The sequence below is a fragment of the Schistocerca gregaria genome, chromosome 1 (assembly GCF_023897955.1).
Source record: "Schistocerca gregaria isolate iqSchGreg1 chromosome 1, iqSchGreg1.2, whole genome shotgun sequence".
Classification (NCBI taxonomy): domain Eukaryota; kingdom Metazoa; phylum Arthropoda; class Insecta; order Orthoptera; family Acrididae; genus Schistocerca; species Schistocerca gregaria.
In genome coordinates this window covers 519,100,617-519,124,264 of record NC_064920.1, presented here as the reverse complement: position 1 = coordinate 519,124,264, position 23,648 = coordinate 519,100,617, and the positions used below count along the sequence as shown (strand labels likewise).

The following is a 23,648-nucleotide window of genomic DNA, read 5'->3' as shown; positions in this document are numbered from 1 at the left end:
CAGTAGCAATCAATTGTTAAAAATAGGGGTAACTGAGTAAAGAGGCAAATGGTAAGAGCAATTGGAGCAATAATCGCAAGGTATTGTCACAACTGAAAATCTACTAGGAGAAGTGTACTATCTGGCCAGACGAGACTCGAGATTAAAAACTAACGAAAAATGATATCCCTTATAATCTATCAGTTGCACGGAGCAGAGTCTTTAGGATAAATATTAGTTGCGAGCTATACGGACTGATTTTGTTTTGATGTTTGAGATCGCTGACGTTCCAATACATCACAAATTAGCTTGGTGGAGACGTCTGAAGAATTTTCAACACTTTTTAGCAGCGTGAAAGCAGTGATATCAATTTCTGAATGTGATGCACAACACAGATGAGCCGCGTGGGATTAGCCGAGCGGTCTAAGGTGCTGCAGTCATGGACTGTGCGGCTGGTCCCGGCGGAGGTTGGAGTCCTCCCTCGGGCATGGGTGTGTGTGTGTTTGTCCTTAGGATAATTTAGGTTAAGTAGTGTGTAAGCTTAGGGACTGATGACCTTAGCAGTTAAGTCCCATAAGATTTCACACACATCTGAATATTTTTGAACACAGATGATACATTGGAAATCGCAGTTCGTTAAAAAAGCAGTTACTCAACACAGCGGTACCAATTAACACCAATTTGTGTTTGGTGAAACAAAGATGTCTTCGCAGCAACCTATTGCATCTGCCACGAAAGAAGTAATACAGATGAGAATTGGAAGAACAACTCACTTCATTATGAGAATACATATAAAAGCTGATCCCAGAAGTAATTACGACAGTAGCTGCTCCTGGTGCAGACGATGAAGATAATCGTTGAAAACTCTAGTTTTAATTCTAATCTGGTGCGCTGAGGATCCAATAAACATTTGTTTCCAATCATTTCTCTCTCGTCTGCCTGTCTCCCTTGCATGCATATATACAAACACCCACCCACCCTCATACACACACGCACACATACACACACACACAAAGAGGTCTGAACTTCATACGTATTTTATATTCAAATGGTACGTTTTATTTTGGATATGAGTTCCTTATCAAAACTTTATCTACCAGCCCGTAATACCCTGTAATAAGAATTGTGAAACATCCTATGTGTATACCTTGCATATTTACGTATATGATCGATGTAGTTCATACTTTTGTTTTCATAATGCATTACGCTACGCTAACATCAATTATGTCTCCATTTTAAGTGAAATGTGCACTTTTGAAGATGCTATTTTACATCTCCAAATTGGTATCTCAACATTTGGCTTTCATGGTGTGCTTTAGGATAATAGCCACAGACGTTTTGAAAAACAAATCAACTCTTACACCTGCCATGTAGACCATCATTGTTGCTAAAATGCTGTTTATTATTATATTTTCTAGTTGCCGTTTCGAGATTTTACCTCTGTGCCAGCGAATTATCGGAAGTCTCAAAGCATGAGCTTTGGCTGATCTACCTGTGGGCAAGCTTTCAGATATCTAGACGTGCGAGTCCACACATTACGACTGAGCGCTGAGAGAGCAGCCGCCGCTACCTGAGCTGCACGTGCGCGGCGCCCTGCCCGCCCTCCACGGCCTGCCGGTACTCCTGGCGCGCCTCCTCCTTCCCCTTCACGTACGCCTCGTACGCCTTGCCGTCCATCTCTCTGCAACAGCACAACACGACAGTCAAACCATCTCGTGACGCCGTACGGCAGAGGTGCATCACTGTTAGAGGGTCTGCAACTCACATGACGAATCCCGATATGAAGGCCGTCTCCGGCAGGACGGCGTCGAAGCTGATTTCTCTGGACACGTTGGCGGTGTTGGCCACCCTGCTGGTGACCACAGTCCTGGCGTACCGGTTCCGCACGTGGCTCACCACGTGGAGGCTGTACACGTCCGGCGGTGGATACTCCTGAAACAAGGCTCAGCTTCAGTACTGTAGCGAGCTTACCCATTGCTTCCTCCTCTCTTTATTTTTTTAATTTTTTGTCCTATTCCTCTGCCCCATTTTCCCCACCTCTAATTAACATACATTCACTCAGTGTTTCATACCAGAGTAAAATATTGTACAGGGAACAGAACTTCACTTGATCTGATATCTTATTCACAGCTCTATTTGTTTCATTAATGGACTAATTGATTCTTTGTTGACAGTTGATCCCTTGATCATACTGCCATCTCAGATGTGAATAGGTGACTTTCCTAGCATCTAGTCCTTCCCATAGAGAGTTAAGAAACGATTAATTGATGCTGATTAGAAGAACAAGTTCGAGATATAAAAGAGTTTACGGATCAAATAGTTGCAATCTAGGGATTTCCCAGCTTACATAAGTAATGAGTTGGTAAATTTGGTAGTAGCATTTCCCCCACAAAAGCGTGGAGTCACCAAGGATCATACGCTCCTAAGTCCATTCGGAAACACTATTTACTAAAAAGTTGTTTGTTTCGGCACATAGTGAAGGTTACCCTGTGAATCTGCTGCCATCTTAGTTGTCCATACCCTGAACTTCGTTACGAATTCACTTGCATCCCAGGAGACGGTTGCAATTTTGGCAGATTCAGTAACAACACGTGCTCGCGTCGAGTTCTGCAACAAGCCCACCGCCAGCTGAGAGGTGCTTCTGCGGTTGGCAAGGCGCTCATGCGTCCGAGCCCCTCGTTCTCGCCACTACCAGCCACGTGGCTCAGTAACTGCCTGTGTATTTCCTTCCGATTAGTTCATTCTCTCGGTACATCTAGTAATTTTCCCTAAGGGACGAAACAAGCTGTTGTTATTTTCTGCTGTGGTTTAAGTATTCCTTTCAAAGCGGATAACTTACTTGTGTCCATAATAATCCATAACTGTGGATTCATGACCGTTCCCAGATTGTGAGGGTTGCCTCACCATCCTCTTTGTGTCTGAAGCTAAAATACAGGTTTTAAATTCAATTGAAGCAACTCTGAAACTCCTCTGTAACAAATCCCCCTGTGCCTAAGAAGCTCAAACACGCCACTAGTGCACGTAGAGAACTCTGATTCTAATGGTCAATGGCACAGGTAGTATTTGCAGATAGACCATAATTTGTCTTTAACACAGCAGGAAACGTGATAGAGTGGCATGTACGATAGTGATCATCAATTGGAATCAATTATCATGTTTCTGTTTTGATTAAAGTTGTCCTTTGCAATAATCGTTCCTTTTTTCACTTATTAATCTCGTCACTAGCGGTGACAAATTAAAGCAGTAAACTTATCCAGGACATTATACGTCTGGAACATACACCACTCCAACAATCACATATAACAGTCGGCTACAATCTGAAACAAGTCGGGTATGTTTTTCTGTCCATTCATAGTCTTGCGCCTCCTTACGTTCACACACGTAGATCCTTGATGTGTTTCCTCCCGGCTTAAGTATGTGGGAAATATATCGTTCGTCGCTCGGGCATACTTCTCCGAAGTGAGAGTATAGCGATGTAATATTCAAATTTGGTTTTGATTTTTCCCTGGGAAGGTATCTATTGAATTCTCTTCTACGTATAAAACGAAATTTAATATGTTCGTGAGATGAGATTCTCAGTTTCAAACTTATTTTCTACAAATAACATGTCTGTCATAATATATCGTTGATTTGTGCAAAGTAAGCCGAAACTGATGAGTGCCGAAAGGTTTCTTCACCTACCTACCTGCTAACGTTACCCATTCTCGCCCTGATTATCATATTTCCTCAGAAAGCACCCTTATATTATGGTCCAGCATTTATAGCCCAGTGAAACTGTCAGAAAAAAAGCCTTTTAGTGTAATTGACTGTTGCGTAATGGTAGACTATTATTGGCGTCAAATTTATACTGCCGAGGAAAGCAGAGAGAGAAGAGAGCCATCATATCTGATAGCTGCCATAATAAAGTCTTATCGCTATCATGAAAACTGATTGTCCTTTGTTTCATTGGTCACCAGTCTTCTGACTGGTTTGATGCGGCCCGCCACAACTTCCCCTCTTATGCCAACTTCTTCACCTCAGAGTTGCACGTGCAACCTACGTACTCAGTTATTTGCTGGATGTATTCCAATCTCTGTCTTCGTCTACAGTTTTTGCAATCTACAGATTCCTCTAGTATCATGGAAGTCATTCCCTGGTGTTTTAACAGATGTCCTATCATCCTGTCCCCTCTACTTGTCAGTATTTTCCTCTCCGATTCTGATCAAAACCACCTTATTCATTATCTTATCAGTCCACCAAATTTCCAACATTCGTCTGTAACACCACATCTCAAATGCTTCGATTCTCTTCTGTTCCAATTTCCCCATAGTCCATGTTTCACTATCATACAGTGCTGTGCTCCACATGTATATTCTCAGAAATTTCTTCCTCAAATCAAGGCCTATCTTAGAAACTGGTACACTTCTCTTGGCCAGAAATGTCCTCTTAACTGAGGATAGTCTGATTTTGATGTCCTCCTTGCTCCGTCCATCATTGGTTGTTTTACTGCCCAGGTAGCAGAATTCTGGTGCTAAGTTTCTCGCTGTTCTCATTTCTGCTGCTTCTCATTACTTTCGTCTTTCTTCGATGTACATTCAATCCATATTCTGTACTCCTTAGGTTGTTCATTCCATTCGGCGTAACATGTAATACTTCTTCACTTTCACTCAGCATAGCAATTTCATTGATATCCTTTCGCCTTGAATTTTAATTCCACTCCTGAGCCTTTCTTTTTTCCCATCAGTGTTTCTTCGATGTATAGATTTAACAGTAGCGAAGAAAGACTGTATCCCTGTCTTACTCCCTTTTCAATCAGAACACTTAGTTCTTGGTCTTCAATTTTTATTATTCCTTCGGGGCTCTTGTACATATTGTATAATACCCGTCTCTCCCTATAGCTTACTCCTATTTTTCCCAGAATTTCGAACATCTTGCACCAATTTTAATTGTCTAACGCTTTTTCCAGGTAGACAGATCTTATGAACCTGTCTTGATTTTTTTTTCTTTTTGTCTTGCTTCCATTATCAACTGAAACGTCAGAATTGCCTCTGCTGGTGCCTTTACCTTTTCTAAAGCCAGACTGATTGTCATCTAACACATCCTCAATTTTCTTTTCCGTTCTTCTGTATTTTGTGCTTGTCACCAACTTGGATGCATGAGTTGTTAAGCTGATCGTGAGATAATTCTCACACTTGCCAGCTCTTGGAGTCTTCGGAAATGTATGGATGATATTTTTCGAAAGTCAGATGACATGTCCCCAGACTGATACATTGTACACACTAACTTGAGTAGTCGGTTTCTAGCCACTTCTCCCAATGATTTTTGAAATTCTGATGGAACGTTATCTCTCCCTCAGCCTTATTTGATCTTAAGTTTTCAAATCTCTCTTAAATTCTGATTCTCTTACTGGATCCCCTATCTGTTCTAAATCGACTTCTGTTTCTTCTTCTATCATATCTGACACATCTTCCCCCTCATAGTGGCCTTCAGTGTACTCTTTCCACCTATCCCTTCTCTGATCTGCATTTAACAGGGCAATTCCCGTAAAACTGCTAATGTTACCACTCTTCCTTTTAATTTCACCGGAGGTTGCTTTGACTTTCCTATAAGCTGAATCAGTCCTTCCGACAATGAGTTCTTTTTCAGTTTCTTCACATTTTTCCTGGAGCCATTTCGCCTTAGCTTCACTGCACTTCCTATGTACTTCATTCATAGTGATATTTATTTCTGTATTCCTGAATTTCACTGAGCATTTTTGTATTTCCATCTTTCATCGATCAATTGAAGTATTTCTTCTGTTACCCATGATTTCTTCGCAGTTAACTTATTTGTACCTATGTTTTTCCTTCCAATTTCTGTGGCTGCCCTTTTTAGAGATGTCCATTCCTCCTCAACTGTACTGCCTACTGAGCTCTTTCTTACTGCTGTATCTATAGCCTTAGAGAACTTCAAGCGTGTCTCATCATCACGTAGTACTTCTGTACGCCACTTCTTTGCATACTGATTCTTCCTGACTAATCTCTTGAATTTCAGCCTACTCTTCCTCACCACTAAATTGTGACCTGAGTCTATATCTGCTCCTGGAACGCCTTACAATCCAGTATTTAATTTCGAAATCTTGTCTGACAATGATGTAACCTAACTGATATCTTCCCGTATCACCTGGTATTTTCTAAATATACCTCCTCCTCTTGCGATTATGGAACAGAGTATTCACTACAACTAGCTGAAATTTATTACAGAATTCAATGAGTCTTTATCCTCTCTCATTCCTTGTCCCAAGCCCATATCATCCTGTAGCCTTTTCTTCTATTCGTTTCCCTACAATTAAATTCCAGTCTCACATGACTATTAGATTTTCATCTGCCTTTATGTACTGTATTACTCTTTCAATATCATCATACACTTCTCCTATCTCTTCATGTTCAGCTTGCGACGTTGGCATATATACCTGAACTATCGCTGTCGCCGTTGATCTGCTGTCGATTCTGACAAGAACAACCCTACAATGAACTGTTCGCTGCAGCACACTCTCTGCCCTATCTTCCTATTCATAACGAATCCCACTCCTGTTATACCATTTTCTACTGTTGTTGATATTAGCCTATTCTCTTCTGACCATAAATCCTTGTTTTCTTTCCATTTGACTTTACTGAACCTTGCTATATCTAGATTGAGCCTTTGCATTTCCCTTTTCAGATTTTCTAATTTCCCTACCACATTCGGCCTTATGACATTCCACGCCCCGACTCGTAGAATGTTACCCTTTCCTTCATTATTAAATATTTTCCTTATGGCAACCGCCCCCTTGGCAATCCCTACCCGGAGACCCGAATGGGGACTATTCTGGAATATTTTCCCTATGGTGAGATCATCATCATGCGTTTTCAATCTAAGACCACATGTTCCGTCGATTTCACGTTGTGTGTCTTTAATGCAGTGGTTTCCATTGTTTTCTGCGTCTTCATGCCGTTAATCATTACTGATTCTTCCACCTTTAGGGACACTTTTCCACTCCTAGGACAAGACAGTGCCTGAACCTCTGTCTGCTCCTTCCACCCACTTTGATAATTAATTAATTAATTTGTGTAAGATCTTATGGGACCAAACTGCTGAGGTCATCGGTCCCTAAGCTTAGACACTACTTAATCTAACTGAAACTAAATTACGCTACGGACAACTCACACACACACACCCATGCCCGAGCGAGGACTCGAACCTCCGACGGGAGGAGCCGCGCGAACCGTGACAGGACACCCTAGACCGCGGGGCTAATTTGCTATCCCCTTTTTTTTGGGGGGGGGGGGAAGGGGGAATCAGGTCACGGGGTGGCGGAGGCAGGGTGGACAGGGGTCGCAACCCGAGGCCTGGCCACAATGTCTGCAACCAGGTATGTGGTACCCAAGGTATGAAAGGGGTTTTTTTGAATTTTTTTGCTTTATTTTTTTTATTTAAAGGTTTTTGTGTCTGTTGATTTTTATTGTCTTTCGTAGCCGCTAAGCAGAACATACAGAGACTGAAGGTGCCATTCGTACCTCCTGCAGAAGAAACTATGTCGACGTCCACTTCCAGCAACATATAGTATCGGTCATGAACTGCTGGGAATTTACGCTTCTACTGATCGGCCGTCGACGGAGCGTCCTTCCCGGACCGGGACCACAGGACACGGCCTCACTGGCCGCCATGGGCAAATTTCCCTCCCAACTCGTTGCCGGTGGGCGCCAACGACTGATCGCCGCCCTCCTGCACCTCATCAGTTTGTTCCATTTCTTCTGCCCAATCTCCTAATGCATTGGTGAGGACTCTCGCTCTTGACGGGCGTTCATCTGCAGGTGGGATCTCATCGTGTTGCATATCTGTATCCATCGCGTCTCTTTGATATGGCGGCTTCTCCACGGTTTGTAGCGCCGACGCTGTGGGTGTGACGTCGTCCTGGCCCGGCGGTGGAGACAAATCATGATCGTTCCCACTGTCTTTTTCGTCGCCTCGGCTGTGGTGCTCGTCTTCTGTGGACAACCGACTTTTCTTTCACTTCTTCGACCACTATTTTCGTGGTGGAGCTTTCACGTCTGCTGAGGGATGCTGTTCACTGCGATACTCTTGCGGATCCGCTTCCATATCTGAAGATGTGTTCGACTGGACTGTGATACGACCGTAGCTCCGCAGCTGTTGTGGGGCGTCTGGCTGGTGGTGTGACGAGGCCATTTGCGCCGTGAGTGACGTGGTATCGGAGGCGATCCTAGCAGACTAGGGCAATGGCCTGTCATGCGCGTCGCCCACAATATTCCTTAGCGCATCCACCTACGTAATATGCAGCGACGTCGTGCTGTAGCGGGTGCTGAGTGTCCCAATGTTAAAAAGACAATGACCCAGCATATCAACTCAACACGAAACAGTTTACGTATTAAATCGATTAGAAACACCAAAACAGCTGTGATCGTAGAGATATAAACTGAGAAAGACTGCCGTAAAGTAATCGAGAACACCAAGGACATAGACACCATCGCTTGCGAAGGGCCAAGGAAGCGGAAACTCTTGGTACCTGCCTACCATGTGACGGACACCATTTCAGACAAGGAATTCCATGAGTGCTTGTATGACCAAAATCTCATTGGCGATTTTAAAAAATATGAATCTGAGAGAGAGGTCAAAATCCGCTTTCGAACGAGGCCAAACGGTAAAGGATACAATCACCAAGTCGTAGGAGAAACACCTCAACTTTATTGGTACCTTACGAAAAAAGGAAGGGTATACATTGATTACCAGCCTCTGACTGTCAGGGACTTTACAGTGGTGAGTCAGTGCTACAGCTGCTGTGATATTGGCCGCACAACTGAAGCCTTTACAGAAAGGGGCGCAACCTGTTCAAGGTGCGGGAGAAAGGGCCACGAGCATCTGCTGCACAAACAGAAACTGTAACAAGAGCAAGGGTGGTGCCTGCCAGACATACAAATAATTACTAAACCGACTGATCGACAGTACAGGCTAAACACCGGCTAATGTCAACTGGCACGCTCTACACACCAACCTCTGCACAATCAAAATCATATAAATCACCCTCGACCAAAAACCGCAATCACCTGCGTGCTATATTACGGCTTAAGAGACCAAAAGTACTACATGACGACTATCCAAGCCGGAGTGGCCGAGCGGTTCTAGGCGCTACAGTCTGGAACCGTGCGACCGCTACGGTCGAAGATTCGAATCCTGCCTCGGGCATGGATGTGTGTGTGATGTCCTTAGGTTAGTTAGGTTTAAGTAGTGCTAAGCTCTAGGGGACTGATGACCTCAGAAGTTAAGTCCCATAGTGCTCAGAGCCATTTGAACTATTTTGACTATCCTAAAGACTGCAGTCCAGGTTTGATACACAATAAGAACCTGGACGATAGTCACTACGCAAACACCGAATATATAGACGATCTCGCAATAGCAGGACAGAGGTCGTCGGAAGCAGCAAAATTAATAAAAAGACAAATACTGTACTGGATAACGTACTCTTATGAATCAAACAGACGAACGTGAAGACGAACTACTAAGGATAGACATGGAAACCCTAAACCAAGACACCGACCGACAAGGAAACCACAACAGACATGACCAACCATAACAACATACACAACGGCGTCGCTGAGGTCCGTAGACGGTTCATCCACTCTTGTGCGGCGTCGCACCTACGACGCTACAAAGTGTGAAGGACACAACAAACCTGTGAAAGGTGATACTCTGAACCCAGTAGGACTCGACGTACCCGTAACCCACATCAGCAAAACATGTGCTCAAAGGAATGGCCTAGACACTTTAGACACCAAGTGACCCGAACTTAAAATGTGTCACTCTGACTTACCCCCGGACGAAGACGATGACATATGCCGCTGTCCTTACGCTAATATCATCAAAACAACGATCCCAACCTTGAACAAGTTACAGCGCCAGATGATAATGTAAATACTACACTAAAAGACCTAATTACCCAGCGAATAATGACGATAAGATGACCAGTGAGAGTAAACCCACGATCGACAACAGCAACGTCGAAGAACACTTAGTCAATATACCCACAACACGTCATGACATCACAGACAAATCACCCAAAAAAACATACGAAACTCATTACAGTTTTTAAAAAGTTACAGTAACATAAAAAAACTCAGAAAACCAAAATCGATCACAAACCACAAAACAAGTAACGAATGTGGCTACTCCCAGAAGTCTGCACACATACCCAACAGCAATGTGAAAGTGAAAGCGTGTTACGGCCGACTACGGCAATCACAGGCGGCATCAACATCTAGTGCTACGGAAGTGCTCCCTTTCCGTGATTCCATCACCCCTCCATCACCCAAGTCTTCAACCACGACTTCGGCAGAACCCCCTGCACCCACCAACAAGGGCACCCACCAGGCGTTCCTTTTAGAGGTGCACAGCGATGCTGCAGCACCGGCACGACATGCCAAGACGGTGGAGCTGCCGACGCATGTCGCCGCCGACACCAGTTTCAGTTACGATAACCTAGATTTAAATATAAAGCTAAGTAGGTTAGAAAACAAGATATATCCTAGAGACGGCTCTGCGGACGCTTATTCGCACGCTACACCCATATGGTGACTGTCTGTTTCCGAACGTCGGAACAAACAGATAGAATCACCCTCAAGACTGAAAACATCCCGACGGACCCTGTCTGTCTGCTAGACTTGCTGCACCTTTCGATCTAGGCAGGATGTACAAAGACCACGTTAAGGCTCTTGGGAGGACTTACTTCGACTACAGCCAAACCGACAGCAAGTGTTATGTTCATGTAAAACACGAGAACTGAAAGTAGATCAGCTCTCAGCTTAATGGCATGAGGAGCACACCAGTCAATTCGGAGCTCCCACGAGTCCTGCGTGAACTAAGATGTGACATCCTGTGCATACAGGAGCCCTACAACAGACAACAGCACATTCCTGCCCTTCCTCCGTACGCGGTAGCGGTTGCGGGGCGGGCGGACTGTAAGGCATCCGTCATAATCGTCAACCATGAGGTCTACCCGGTCAAAGTAACTGAACTATGCGCAGAGGCTTCTGAGCCGTTCGCGGCTCGCGGTCATGCCGTTTATGCTCGTCATTTGGTTCTGTCGCCGCGTTTTTCTTTTAATTAGATTTACTGGCGTCACTAGGTTGCTGGGTTTGCTTGCCCGTGAGTGGCATCAGCAGCGTTTATCGATTAGGGCACTGTAGTACCATTTCTGGAGCGACGGCTGTTATTTCCGGGTTGTCGTCTGTTTGAGGTTAGTCGGGCACGGAGCGCCAGTGAGGCGCGGACAGCCAGTACTTGCCGACCGCTGGCCACACACATGGAGACTGGAAGGAGACTGGAGTGGGAAAGCCCGCCGGTTGGTCGTTCGGTCGGTCGTCTCATTAGGCGACGTCTATTCGGTCTTTTGACCGTTGGTCATCTTGCTGGACTTGTGTCGGTTCCTTCTTCGTGCAAAGATGTGGTCGCCGATGGGCAAGAGTTACTTCGGCATGCTTGGGTCCGAGCCAGTGTGCCCGGGTCGCCGCCTTCCGACTCTCGAACGGACATCGAGTTGAGTCGGGTTCTAGCTGCAGTGAGCTTCGGACAGCCAAGACTCGGCCGACCGTTACCGACACTCGTAACCTGAGTGGGGACGACCTTGGTTGGTCGTTCGGTCGGTCGTCTCATTGGAAGACGTGTATTTGGTCGACGAACACTTATGGAAACCCTGTGTGTACGTCACTTGTCATTCTCCTTGTTGTTCGACTGTACTTGGTTCTAGGATTGTCGGAGTTCTTGGTGCAAGTGTTTACGTGGAACTGTATGTAGCTTCTGTGAGTTTCGCTGAGCAGATGAATGCTGTCTGCGTATTGGAATAGCCAGTCGGTCGGTTGCGACAGAGCAGCGAGGATGTTATTGCGCCTTGACTGTGTTTAGATGCCACTTCTCAAGACGTAGTGCTGCTGGGATCTTCGCCCTTGCTGATATTTTCGGTTATCGTGCCGTTGGTTGAATGGAAAGGAATTGATCAGGTTGTTGGTCGGTTCTTCAGCCGTCCCTCGGTCGAGCTGCCACCCGATTCTTTAGCTTTACGCGTGGCTACCTGTCTCACCTAACCTGTTGTTAGGGTTTCCTCCCCAGGCTGACTCTTGGAACACTTATGAGAACCTTTGTTCTGTTCTTTGTGATTTTCTTTGGTCTCAAGTACTGTGCCACGCCTTCAGCTGTGTATTAATTTTGTTTGTTCTATGTTCAGTATATGGCCTTCAGCCGAACCTTATCTGAAGTAATTAAAGATTAGGCGTTCAGCCGTGTTTTACTTAAAATTCTTGTTTGCTCTGTGTTTAATCCTTCAGCCGCGTTTGTTTTAGAATCTGTGACTTTCAGCCCGTAATGTGTAAATTCCCGTCTGTAAGGTTTCTCTTCATTTATCTTGAATTTTTAAAATGGTAGTCAGCCGTACTGTGTAAATGCTTATCTTAAGGTTTGTCTTTAATTATTTTGAATAATCGTTTGGGCCTTCAGCCGTCAAGATATTTCATGTTTTCTAAAGATGGTTTTCTGTTGTACTGTGTAAATGCTTGTCTTTAAAGGTTGCCTTTTATTATGTCGCAAAATTATTGGGTTTTCAGCCGAGGAACTAATTTAAATTTTCCGTAATATGGCTTTTATCCGAAATTTGTAAATCTTGCCTTTTACAGAATTTCCTTTGCTGATCTGACATATTATTTTGGCCTTTAGCCGAGAAGATATTTTAATTACACTTAAGTAATGCCTTCAGCCGTTTCTCTAAATCCTTGTGTTTTTAAAAGGAATTATTTAAACTTTATTATTGAGAAGTTACTTGGGCCCTCACTAGTGAATTGATCCTTGTTGTTTTAAAGATAAAACTGTGCATTGGTTTTCGAGGAATAAAGTTGTGTGTTCTTGTGTAATGAACAGTAACTGATCTTGGCCCCTTACCACACCTGATCTGCTCTGTCCTGCGAAACCAGATTTCAGTTACATACAAAGGTGACTGATGGATCATCGAGTCGATGTACGCCCAATATAGCCACTGCATTCTGCCATACGCAAACCATATTAGAGAGTTCGCACAATACGCAGGTAACAAGAAACTAATAATCTGTGCTGACGTCAACGCAAATCCACCCTGTGGCACTCCAATAGAACAGACGATAAAGGCAGGATAGTTAAAATCATACACGAAAATGGACTACACATAATAGATAAAGAAGGACACAACCCCACATTCATTGCCATGAGGCTCTATATCCAACATAGACATCACTCTGGCGAATAACGCAGCGATCACCTTCATACATGACTAGACTGTACATGACCACATTATCATAAGCGACCACAACGTCATTATATTAACTCTTCACAACATACCCCACAACAACACAGAAATACAACCTAAACGACTGCTATTTATCAAGAAAGACAAGGTCAGACACACAATACGAGAACAAACATTGCAAGACATTAATGGAAGCATCGACTTCAGAGGACACATGCTTACAGACATCATCGCACACACTCAGAACAGCTGCATATCTACACCAAGAAATACAAACTATCGCACTATTCCCTGGACAACACATCTAACGCGACTCAAACAAGACACCAAACGTAAACTTAATATCTATCAAAGAGCAATATCGGATAGGGAAACACAGATACGACTAAAAGCATACCACCTTGCCAAGGACAGATACAAACTAGAACTGAACAAGATGAGGAAGGGCCACTAGAATAGACACGCTGCAGCGCAAACGCCATTAAACATGTGGGGGGACCATACAAGATTGCAACTGAAAAAAATAGGAGGCCACTGGTTCTGGGAACGCTGCGACATGGTGACGGTGCAATGAATAAGGATTGGAGGCGCACAGCAGAGTTTCTCCTTGACAAACTCCTACGTGATGACACCGCAAATACAGCCACACCAGAATAAGCAGCACTGACACGTGAACTCGACACCGCATACAGCACACCAACTGTCACCTGTCCTTTTGCGCAGGAAGAAGTGGCGATAGCAATCTCAGAACTCAAAAATAAAAAGGCGCCTGGACCGGACGGTATCCAATCTGAGGTACTAAAACAAACTGCACCGCGGATCACCCCACATCTTACAACACTGCTAAACGACTCGTTGAGTCTGGACCGCATACCTGTAATGTGAAAAACCTCGGAAGCGGTCATCATCAAAAAAGCCCCGTACAAAGACCCCTCAGAAACTAAATCACATAGACCAATTTGTCTCATTAACACACTCGTAATAATACAAGAAAAACTGCTTTGCAAAAGACTACGCGCACATAGAACACTACAGGGATTAACACGTCAGTTCGTCTTTTGAGAAGGTAAATCAATACATGATGCAATAAACAGAGCACTATACACCTGCCAAATACTCATTAGCTATCATGATAGACATCTCACGCGCGTTCGATAACTTATGGTGGCCGGCTTTGTTTAAGAGGCTCAGACACCTACAGGTGCCGGAGTCTCTGTACAACACTTTTGTGGACTACTGCACAGACATAACGGTCGTTTGGAACATGGACAACCAAAAAGTAATAAAGTGTATTACAAAATGCTGTCCACAAGCGTCGACCTGCGGCCCCATCTTCTGGGACATAGTGTCAGAACCGCTCGTACAGTTACTAGAGGAGAATAATCTGACAGGTGGAGTTGCCACCTATGCCGATGACCTGCTCGTCGCAGTGTCAGCAAATAACAGTGCCCAGCTAGAAGACAGAACCAATGGAACACTACGAACAATAACCCAGTGGTGCACAAACAACTAACTCATGGCAGCCGAAATCAAAACAACTTACACATTGCTGAAAGGAATCCTGCACAAGAACCCAATAATCAAAATCGCGACACAAACATAAAAAAATCAGTAGTAACACGCTACCTTGGAGAACACACAGGCGAACTGCAGGCTGAGGATGCCAGAATGATGCAGTCTCGACTCTATTGACATATAAACAAAAAAAAACATCCATATCACTTTTTAGGTGATCCCTGTCCTGTTATTTTAGACATAATTATCGTTGTTAACACCAAAATTGTATTAAATTACAGTAATACTCTTCACATGAGGTCTACAGTGACGTGTGCATTAACTGATCGTCAGTTCATTGCAAAACACCAACTTCTGGTGTTGGCTACATCAGTGCTGCAGGAGAATATAACCGTTTTCATCAGTTTATTATTATTTTGTTGCAAGTTACATTTATTTAAATTTGCCTTACTTTCTGATACCCGGATAAATTTGACCAAATGATCATGGAATAACAATTTTTCAGCGAATTTAGTGGCTTCATGTGCAAGCGGACAACGCACGCCTTGACCCTGCACACAGATCCGTCCACCGCCCAAATATCTCCAGTACGTAATCCCGTCACAGGGATTTATACAGTAAGCAGCATTAGGGCAGCTACGTTACAAACTTTGTCTTGACAGTGCTATGAGGCGATTTAGTATGGGACTCCAAAAGGCGCTCAAGGCTCCTGATAAGGCTCACGTTCCGGTTGAGACAGCAGAATCCGTAGGTTTGGCGTTACGAGACGCAGCCTACACCTAAACAGGGTCGTGAAGGGTCGGTTAGTGAACCTTATGACAGTATAGGAGGTGTATATGGGCTCATTCGAGGCCTTACGGTGATAACGTGAAGAATGAGTAATTTAGGACATATCCCTACCTCACCTCGGTACGTTGATGATGCAAATCGTTCAATAAATGGGAATGCACATCAGAAGGTGCAGTAATTTTGTTTCATTAAAATATTGTTGATATTAAAGGAAAAGAAGATGACTTGCTTGAAGATCTGTAGACTGACATTTTTGTAACTCGGTGTACCATTTACGTTGAGAAGAAATTGTAACACTTCCTTTATAGGGGTGCACCTTATTGATTTCTATGAAACGAATGTGTTGGGGAAGGGAGGTGTGGACATTTATGCGAAACGTTAAGTCTTACTCAAGAGAGACGAGCTCTGAAAAGTCTGTGAAAACAGAATGTTTGAGAGGTGGGCAGAGAAGTTTGAATATTCAGGTTAAAAATTGTCATTATAGACTTCTTCATACCTCCCAGTTTAGACTACAGAGATTTGCAGACTTGAGAAAGGCAAGTGGCTGATCTTGAATAGTGATTTTAATATAAACTATCTGACTGCTTCTTCAGAAGAAATAATGGTAATGGATTTGGATGAATCTGATTTGGATGAATCTGACAACCTAGTACAGACTGTATGCTTTCCAACTAGAATTTCGGGGAACACCAGCATGGCACAGACAATATAGTTGTTGTTTGTTCTCTAGTTAATGGGCACAGTGTGAGAAAAATTAGTAACTGACTATCAGAGTATGAGGCACAGACTGTAATACAGAAAAGAAACTGAAAGAGTCATATCCTAAGAGTCATATCCTAAAGAAGTGAACAGAAATTTAGAGACAAGAGTCCACTTGCAATGCACAAGTTTAAAACCGATCTCGAATGGCTTGCGTGGAACGAAGTATACAATACAGATGACATCCATGAAAAATATAATATGTTTCTCCAAGTCTTTAATCACTTTCTTCAGTACTTCTTTCCCATTATGAAAGTGCAGGCACATCTGAACCACTAACAAGACCAACTCTGACAACTACAGTCATATAAGAGAAAGAAGGAGCTGTACAATAATGCAAAGGACAGCTAGAGCCCAGTAACCAAATTTTGGTATGGGGAATACTGAAAAGTGCTGAAGATGGTTATGAGACAGAACATAAATCTCTCGGAACAGATTTAAAACTTTATGGTCAGTTGTGAAAGATGAATCACGGCAGGATATATTTGCTCGACAAATTACACCTCCGTTTTCTGAGAATTGAACTGTTAGGGATAAGCCAGAGTTGTGTAAAACACTTAATTATCACTTCTTAGCAATAGTCGACAAATTGATTCGAAATTTTATTGGTACAGGTAAATATATAGAAAACTCGAAAGCCGGTGTTAAGAGACAACTACTGTACGTCACATGTTGCTGCAGAATATAAGCTAAGACAAAACTGAAATAAGTTAATCCGTTATTAAAGATGCCTGCGGGTATGATGAAATTCCAATTAGGGCTAAGAAGACCAGTGCAGCACACATTTGTTTTAATCTTAGTCACCTGTGCGGTGAATCTTTTAGGAGTAGTCAGTTTCCTGACGGTTTGAAATAGGCGTTAGTGAAATCGGTAAGAAAAAGTGAAACAACTGTATGAAATGTGTGATACAGATAACGTAAATAATCACCATCCAGTTTATTTGCAACCAGTGCTTTCAAAAGTTTTTGGGAAATCAGTGTGTATGAGAGTACTCGAACGGCTCAGTACACATAGTTTCATATCAGATGCTCAGTTTGGTTTTAGGAACGTGGTATCCGCCGAAAATGCTATTTATTTATGCGTGAGGCAATAGTAACGCTATATGATAGGTTGAGGACAGCAAGTGTGTCCTTTGATATAGAAAATGACATTTGAGTGTGTAGAGCACTTAATGATTATTCATAAACTGTAACAGTATATGTTTGGGGAAAAGGTTTGTCAACGGTTTACTTCATGTCTGGAAAGTAGGAAGCAGAATGTTGTTCTCCAGTGTCTGTAAAGAGAGGAAAGGCTTGGACGTGACAGGGGTCACGTATGTGTGAGCTGCTACAGGGTTCCGTTTTGGGTCCATCGCTTTTCTTGATATACTTCAGTGATCAACTAAACACAAAACAAAAATTACTCTCTTTGGAAATGACACAAGTATTATTGTAAAAGATGTGGAACGTAATATAAATGATGATATAGCTGACAAGGTAGCCAGTAACATCAGCACGTGGCCTTCAGAGAAGAGCGTAACTCTTAACGGTGACAAAACGCAGTGGGTAAAGCTTTTGTAAGAGGGACATCTTATTGTTCAAAGGTGATAAAACAGTCAGTAAAATAGGCCATTTACAGTTCTCAGGACGGAGAGTAGATGGAAGGCTTTCTTGGAAGTACGGCGTTGAAGATCTTGTGCAAGAAGTGAACGCTGCTGTCTTTACTGTCTCTGACACTGAAATGCGAAAGCCTGTCTCCTCTGCTATCTTTCAGTCTGTTACCTCGTATGGTGTTACATTTTGAGACAGTTCTATGAGCTCACGAAAAATTTATCCTTCGTCCAGAAACAGGTGGTCGCACATGTCTGCGGTGGCAGTTAGCGAACTTCATGTAGGCCGTTGTTCACGTGTTTCAGGATTCTAACTCTGTCGTACATATTTCATCATGACGTATGCTGTTAACAATAGCGGTTCTTTCAGAAGAACCGTAACATTCTTTCAGTGAACACTAGACGATTTCCTTAATCATTCTAAGAATGTTATGTTCTATGTTCGGAAATTTGAACAATTCTCAGTAAGCTTCAGTAGCACTACTGAAAAATATTGGAAGTATTCAAATCTAAGTTTAAGTGTTTACTTAAATCAAACACACAAACGTTCAGATGTGTGTGAATTCCTAAGACACCAAACTGTTGTGGTCATCCATCCCTAGATCTATACACTACTTAAACTAACTTATGCTAAGAACAACACAAACACCCATGCCCGAAGGAGGACTCGAACCTCCAGCGGGAGGGTATCACAATCCGTGACATGGTGCCTCAAATCGAACGGCCACTCAGCGCGGCAAAAAAAAAAACACACACACACACTTTGTATGCTGCACAAGAATTCTCCGCAGTAGTTGACAGCTTATCTCTGTAGTGAGTTATTTATTCCTTTACGCCCTTTTCTTAGTATTTTATTAATTATTTAATTCAGATGAATCCCGAAACCTTTAAATCAGATAAAAATTTAAGTTGAAAGGTTTCGTTTAGGCACACACCTTCTATTCTGTACAGGAGTCCATCGTAATAGCTGAGAACTAGTATCTGTAGTTTGCTATTTATTCTTTTAAACCTTTTTTGCTTTTTATTAATTATTAAATTCTTTGTTTGAGGACCTTTCAGTTAGCCCTCTTTAAACTGTGTAGTGACTCGTTCCATGGCTATGTCGCTCTGCCTCTCATGGTCCCGCGGAACTTCATAAACGGATAAATAAATAAATCAATTCATCCCTCGGCGGATTCTGCTGTCGAAAATCAAGTGTCAATATCTTGAACACTTTGTAGTAAAAGTTTAAGTATCTGTATGAGGTCAGTGATGCCCGCTAATGCGTTGGTGCTGGATTAATTTGCATCGCCAGAATTTGATGTTTGCTCAGCAGAGGCTAGCGTAAAGTTACTCGTCGCCAGACTGCATCATTGTCATAAGATTATTGCAACATCTGACCTCACAGTCTCAAGGAGAGTGATCAGATGACGTTAACACATGACCGTCCCTCTGCCGAAAATGATGAGTAGCATGGCCTATTCATCTTTTTTTTGGGAGGGGGGGGGGGGGGGGGGCACTGACTTGGAAGATCGAAAGAAGGAAGGGAGGAAGATGAGGTCATTTCAGATATGGCGGAAACTCTTGTTTTTGAATGATGATGAAGGCCGTAAGGGAATCCGAAATGTCCTACTCCAGGATATCCGTCCAGTGCGTCACCAGCGTGCCGATCTAGAGCGGGGTATCTATGGATCATAGAGCGGAGGCTGCTATTTTAAAAACTGTCCCTGGTTTGTATTGGGTTTTGAAACGCCCTCTAACAAGTGTGTTCTCCGGAGGAGCAACAGTAATAATCACTTATGTTTACGTAACGAATTTAATATGAGAGAATTGCATGAATTTATCTGGATGTGTAGGTTGGTAGGCAGTTACATCAAAGGAAAGTAGAGGGTGAAATCGTTGAGAAGTTATGATTCGGCACCACTTTCCAGTCTGTCAGTTTCGTTTAGTTAGTGAAGGTCGTTAATCCTTGAATGCGTGGTGGCTCCTACTCGGAGACATAGGCATTCCGTACGATTGTTTTTGGTAGAAGAAAATTTCACCACTAAAATTTGGCCGGCAACGAGCATAGAGGGTTTCGTGAAGAGTTATTATCACCTGAATTTTTGCCAGTGTCCTGAATTAAATTCAGAACATCTCTTTAGAGTTTCATGATGAGAAGGCATGTGACACTGCTCATGGTGATCCGCCCACAGGATTGGGATATTAAGTTTTAATGGCCGCTTAGTGAGAAGTAGGCTGACTGCCATAACCAGGTTTCACTGTCCCCCTTCTATCATCACCACACACTATCCGAGTAAAGATGACATCACACACATCCATTACAGTCATCTGCACACAACAGATACGCTTACGGCACAAGTCTCATACAGTGAGCATAAAGAGGGCAATGTGCGAGGAGGAAAGGAATCCTTTCCCATTGAGCGACTGCACCTAACCCTCAGTGTCACCCATCCATCAATGACACACGATTTCTTTCTTTTGCTTTGTTTACAAAATAATTTTACATTCACGAACACATGGCACATGCGCGTGATCCAGATGCTTCGCACACTGCTAAGGACAAACAAGAGATGTTCTACGGAGAGATCCCCTTTACGTTTTGAAACTCCCTACTAGTAGTGGAGGCTCCTTATGCCAGAGCACACTGAGAATAACCTTGACAACACCTCCCACACGTTAACACGGAATGACTGGTCACTCACCGGCTCTGCATCGGCGGTGGCCAAGGCCAGCGCGAACCCCGCCACGAGCGCCGCGGCAACAACTGCCTCCCAGGCGCGCATGCTGTCTGTGACTGGCCGGGGACGCGCCGCCGCCTCCATATAAACCGGCAGCAGCGGCCGGTGCTCCCCTGGTGTTCGCAGAACGTGACGTCTCCAGACGCCGATTCCTGAAAGCACCTGACCGTTTTCGCGGCTTCTGTCAACCTCAATGGACGCACATTATACGCACCTCGTTCGGCCACCTCTCCAAATGTCGCTTCTCGGCAACGGTTTTTACTGTGCTGGAAGATACATCGAGGACTACAGCTCTCGGAGATTACCAAACGTCAATAAGACAACTGCTAGAAAAATAAGCTCCACATTGAACTAAGTAGATGATTAATACATATGTCCCTTTTACAGTCCTCGGTCTGCTTTACGTCACATCCGCGTTTCATCAACAAATTTGACACATTTGAGAAATCGAAATTCACATCCAAATTGACCTTGTCGATAAGAAATGAGACTGAAAATGAGCCACAAATGACCATCATTTGTGTGAAGGACATAATGTTACGAAGTACATGATGTTAATAAGAATTATTACTATTTAATCTATGGTAGCTTCTAACAATACTGAGTTACAAGTCACGTTACAGATAATTAAAATAGGTGCTACAGTTTGGCCACGATTAGTTGATCAGTTTTACTGGTGCCGCCAGTAGTGGAGAGAATCGACGTTAGTTGAAAGACATCCATTTAAACACGAGCGCTGCCAATAAATCGGCGTGTATCACACCTGGTTTTGTATAAGCGCAGTATATGTTAATGGTGCCAGCACTGCGACAAGGAGGTTGTGCCACCTTCCTCTCAGTGCTCCTCTCCCACCGGCAGTCGTAATACAGAGGTAAGGTTCGGCCCCTACTGCTTCCAGCAGCCACGCCGCGATTCGTCAACTTATCGTCGGCGAACAGTACACAGACTAGGAACAATTGAACAGCGCGACTCCGTGTTGATGTTACAAACTTTCAGAGACGATGGAGAACCGTAAATGTTTCAAATTGAGGTAAGGGCCGCTGGTCTGGAAAGGACCGAGTTGAAAGTTTTTTTTTTTTTTTTTTTTCATCAGTCTTCCGTCTACCGACTGGCATAATGCGGCCTGTCACGAATTTGTCTCCTGTGCTAAGCTCTTCACCTCAGAGTTGCACTTGCAACCTACGTCCTCATTTATTTGCTGGATCTATTCCAATCTCTGTCTTCCTCTAGCCGGCCGTTTGGCCGAGCGATTCTAGGCGCCTCAGTCCGGAACCCCGCGGCTGCTACGGTCGCAGGTTCGAATCCTGCCTCGGGCATGGATGTATGCGATGTCCTTAGGTCAGTTAGATATAAGTAGTTCTAAGTCTAGGGGACTGATGATCTCAGATGTTAAGTCCCATAGTGCTTAAAGCCATTTGAACCATCTTTTTGTCTTCCTCTACAGTTTTTGCGTTCTACAGCTGCCTCTAGTAGCATGGAAGTTATTCCCTGATGTTTTAACAGATGTCCTATCATCCTATCCCTTCTCCTTATCAGGGTTTTCATCATGTTCTTTTCCTCTCCGATTCTGCCCAGAACCTCCTCATTCCTCACCATATCAGACCACCTAATTTTCAACATTCGTCTGTAGCTTCACATCTCAAATGCTTCGATTCTCTTCTGCTGCGGTTTTCCCACAGTCCCTGTTCCACTACCATACAGTGCTGTACTCCATTCGTACATTCTCTGAAATGTCTTCCTTAAATTAAGGCCGATGTTTGATATTATTAGACTTCTCTTGCCCAGGAGTGCCCTTTTTGCCAGTGCTAGTCTGCTTTCGATGTCCCCCTTGATCCGTACGTCATTAGTTAGTTTATTGCATAGGTAGCAGATTTCCTTCATCTACTTCGTGACCATCAATCCTAATGTTAAGTTTCTCGCTGTTCTCATTTCTATTCCTCCTCATTACCTTCGTCTTTCTTAGATTTACTCTCAACCTATACTCTGTACTCATTAGACTGTTCAGTCCGTTCAGCAGATCATGTAATTCCTCTTCACTTTTTCATAGGACAGCAATGTCATCAGCGAATCGCATCATTGACATCCTTTCACCTTGAGTTTTAATTGCACCCCTGAACCTTTCTTTTACTTCCATTATTGCTTCCTCGATGTACAGACTGAACAGTAGGAGCGAAACACTACATCCTTGTCTTACACTCATTTTAATACGAGCACTACGTTCTTGGTCGTCCACTCTTATTCTTCCCTCTTGGCTGTTTTCCATATTGTATATGACACGTCTCTCCCTATGAACGTGTCTTGGTCTTGCTTCCATTATTAGCTGCAAAGTCAGAATTGCCTGTCTCGTGCCTTTACCTTTCCTAAAGTCAAACTAATCGTCATCTATCGCATCCTCACTTTTCTTTTCCATTCTTCTATATATTATTCTTGTAAGCAACATAATGCATGAGCTGTTAAACTGACTGCGACAATTCTCGCACTTATCAGCTCTTGCCGTCTTTGGAATTGTGTAGATCATGCTTTTCCGAAAAGCAAATGGTATGTCGCCAAGCTCACACATTCTACACACCAACGTGAATAGTCGTTATATTGAAATTTCTCCCAATGATTTTAGTAATTCTGATGGAACGTTGTATACCCCTTCTGCCTTATTTGATCTTAAGTACTCCAAAGCTCCTTTAAATTCTGATTCTAATATTGGATCCCCTATCTCTTCTAAATTGACTTGTTTCTTCGTCTACCACATCAGAGAGATCTTCCCCCTCATAGAGGCTTTCGATGTATAGTGTGTTTCAAAAATGACCGGTATATTTGAAACGGCAATACAAACTAAACGAGCAGCGATAGAAATACACCGTTTGTTGCAATATGCTTGGGACAACAGTACATTTTCAGGCAGACAAACTTTCGAAATTACAGTAGTTACAATTGTCAACAACAGATGGCGCTGCGGTCTGGGAAACTCTATAATACGATATTTTCCACATATCCACCATGCGCAGCAATAATATGGCGTAGTCTC

The 23,648-nt window shown here is 43.4% G+C and overlaps 1 protein-coding gene across 2 annotated transcripts in view; it reads right to left on the bottom strand.

The window, feature by feature from the left end:
* LOC126354641 (inter-alpha-trypsin inhibitor heavy chain H4-like) overlaps positions 1-20,772 on the bottom strand; it is a 100,975-nt gene extending 80,203 nt beyond the window's left edge. Inside the window, exons 1-3 of one of the 2 annotated variants that reach the window (XM_050004414.1) lie at positions 20,591-20,772; positions 1,745-1,911; positions 1,550-1,660 (exon numbers count right to left, since the gene is read on the bottom strand). In XM_050004414.1, the coding sequence (XP_049860371.1) occupies positions 1,550-1,660; positions 1,745-1,911; positions 20,591-20,710 (398 nt within the window). In that variant the 5' untranslated portion in view covers positions 20,711-20,772. The remainder of the gene's footprint in view (positions 1-1,549; positions 1,661-1,744; positions 1,912-20,590) is intronic. The other variant, XM_050004423.1, reaches the window with a different exon arrangement.
* Between the last annotated feature and the right edge of the window lie 2,876 nt (positions 20,773-23,648).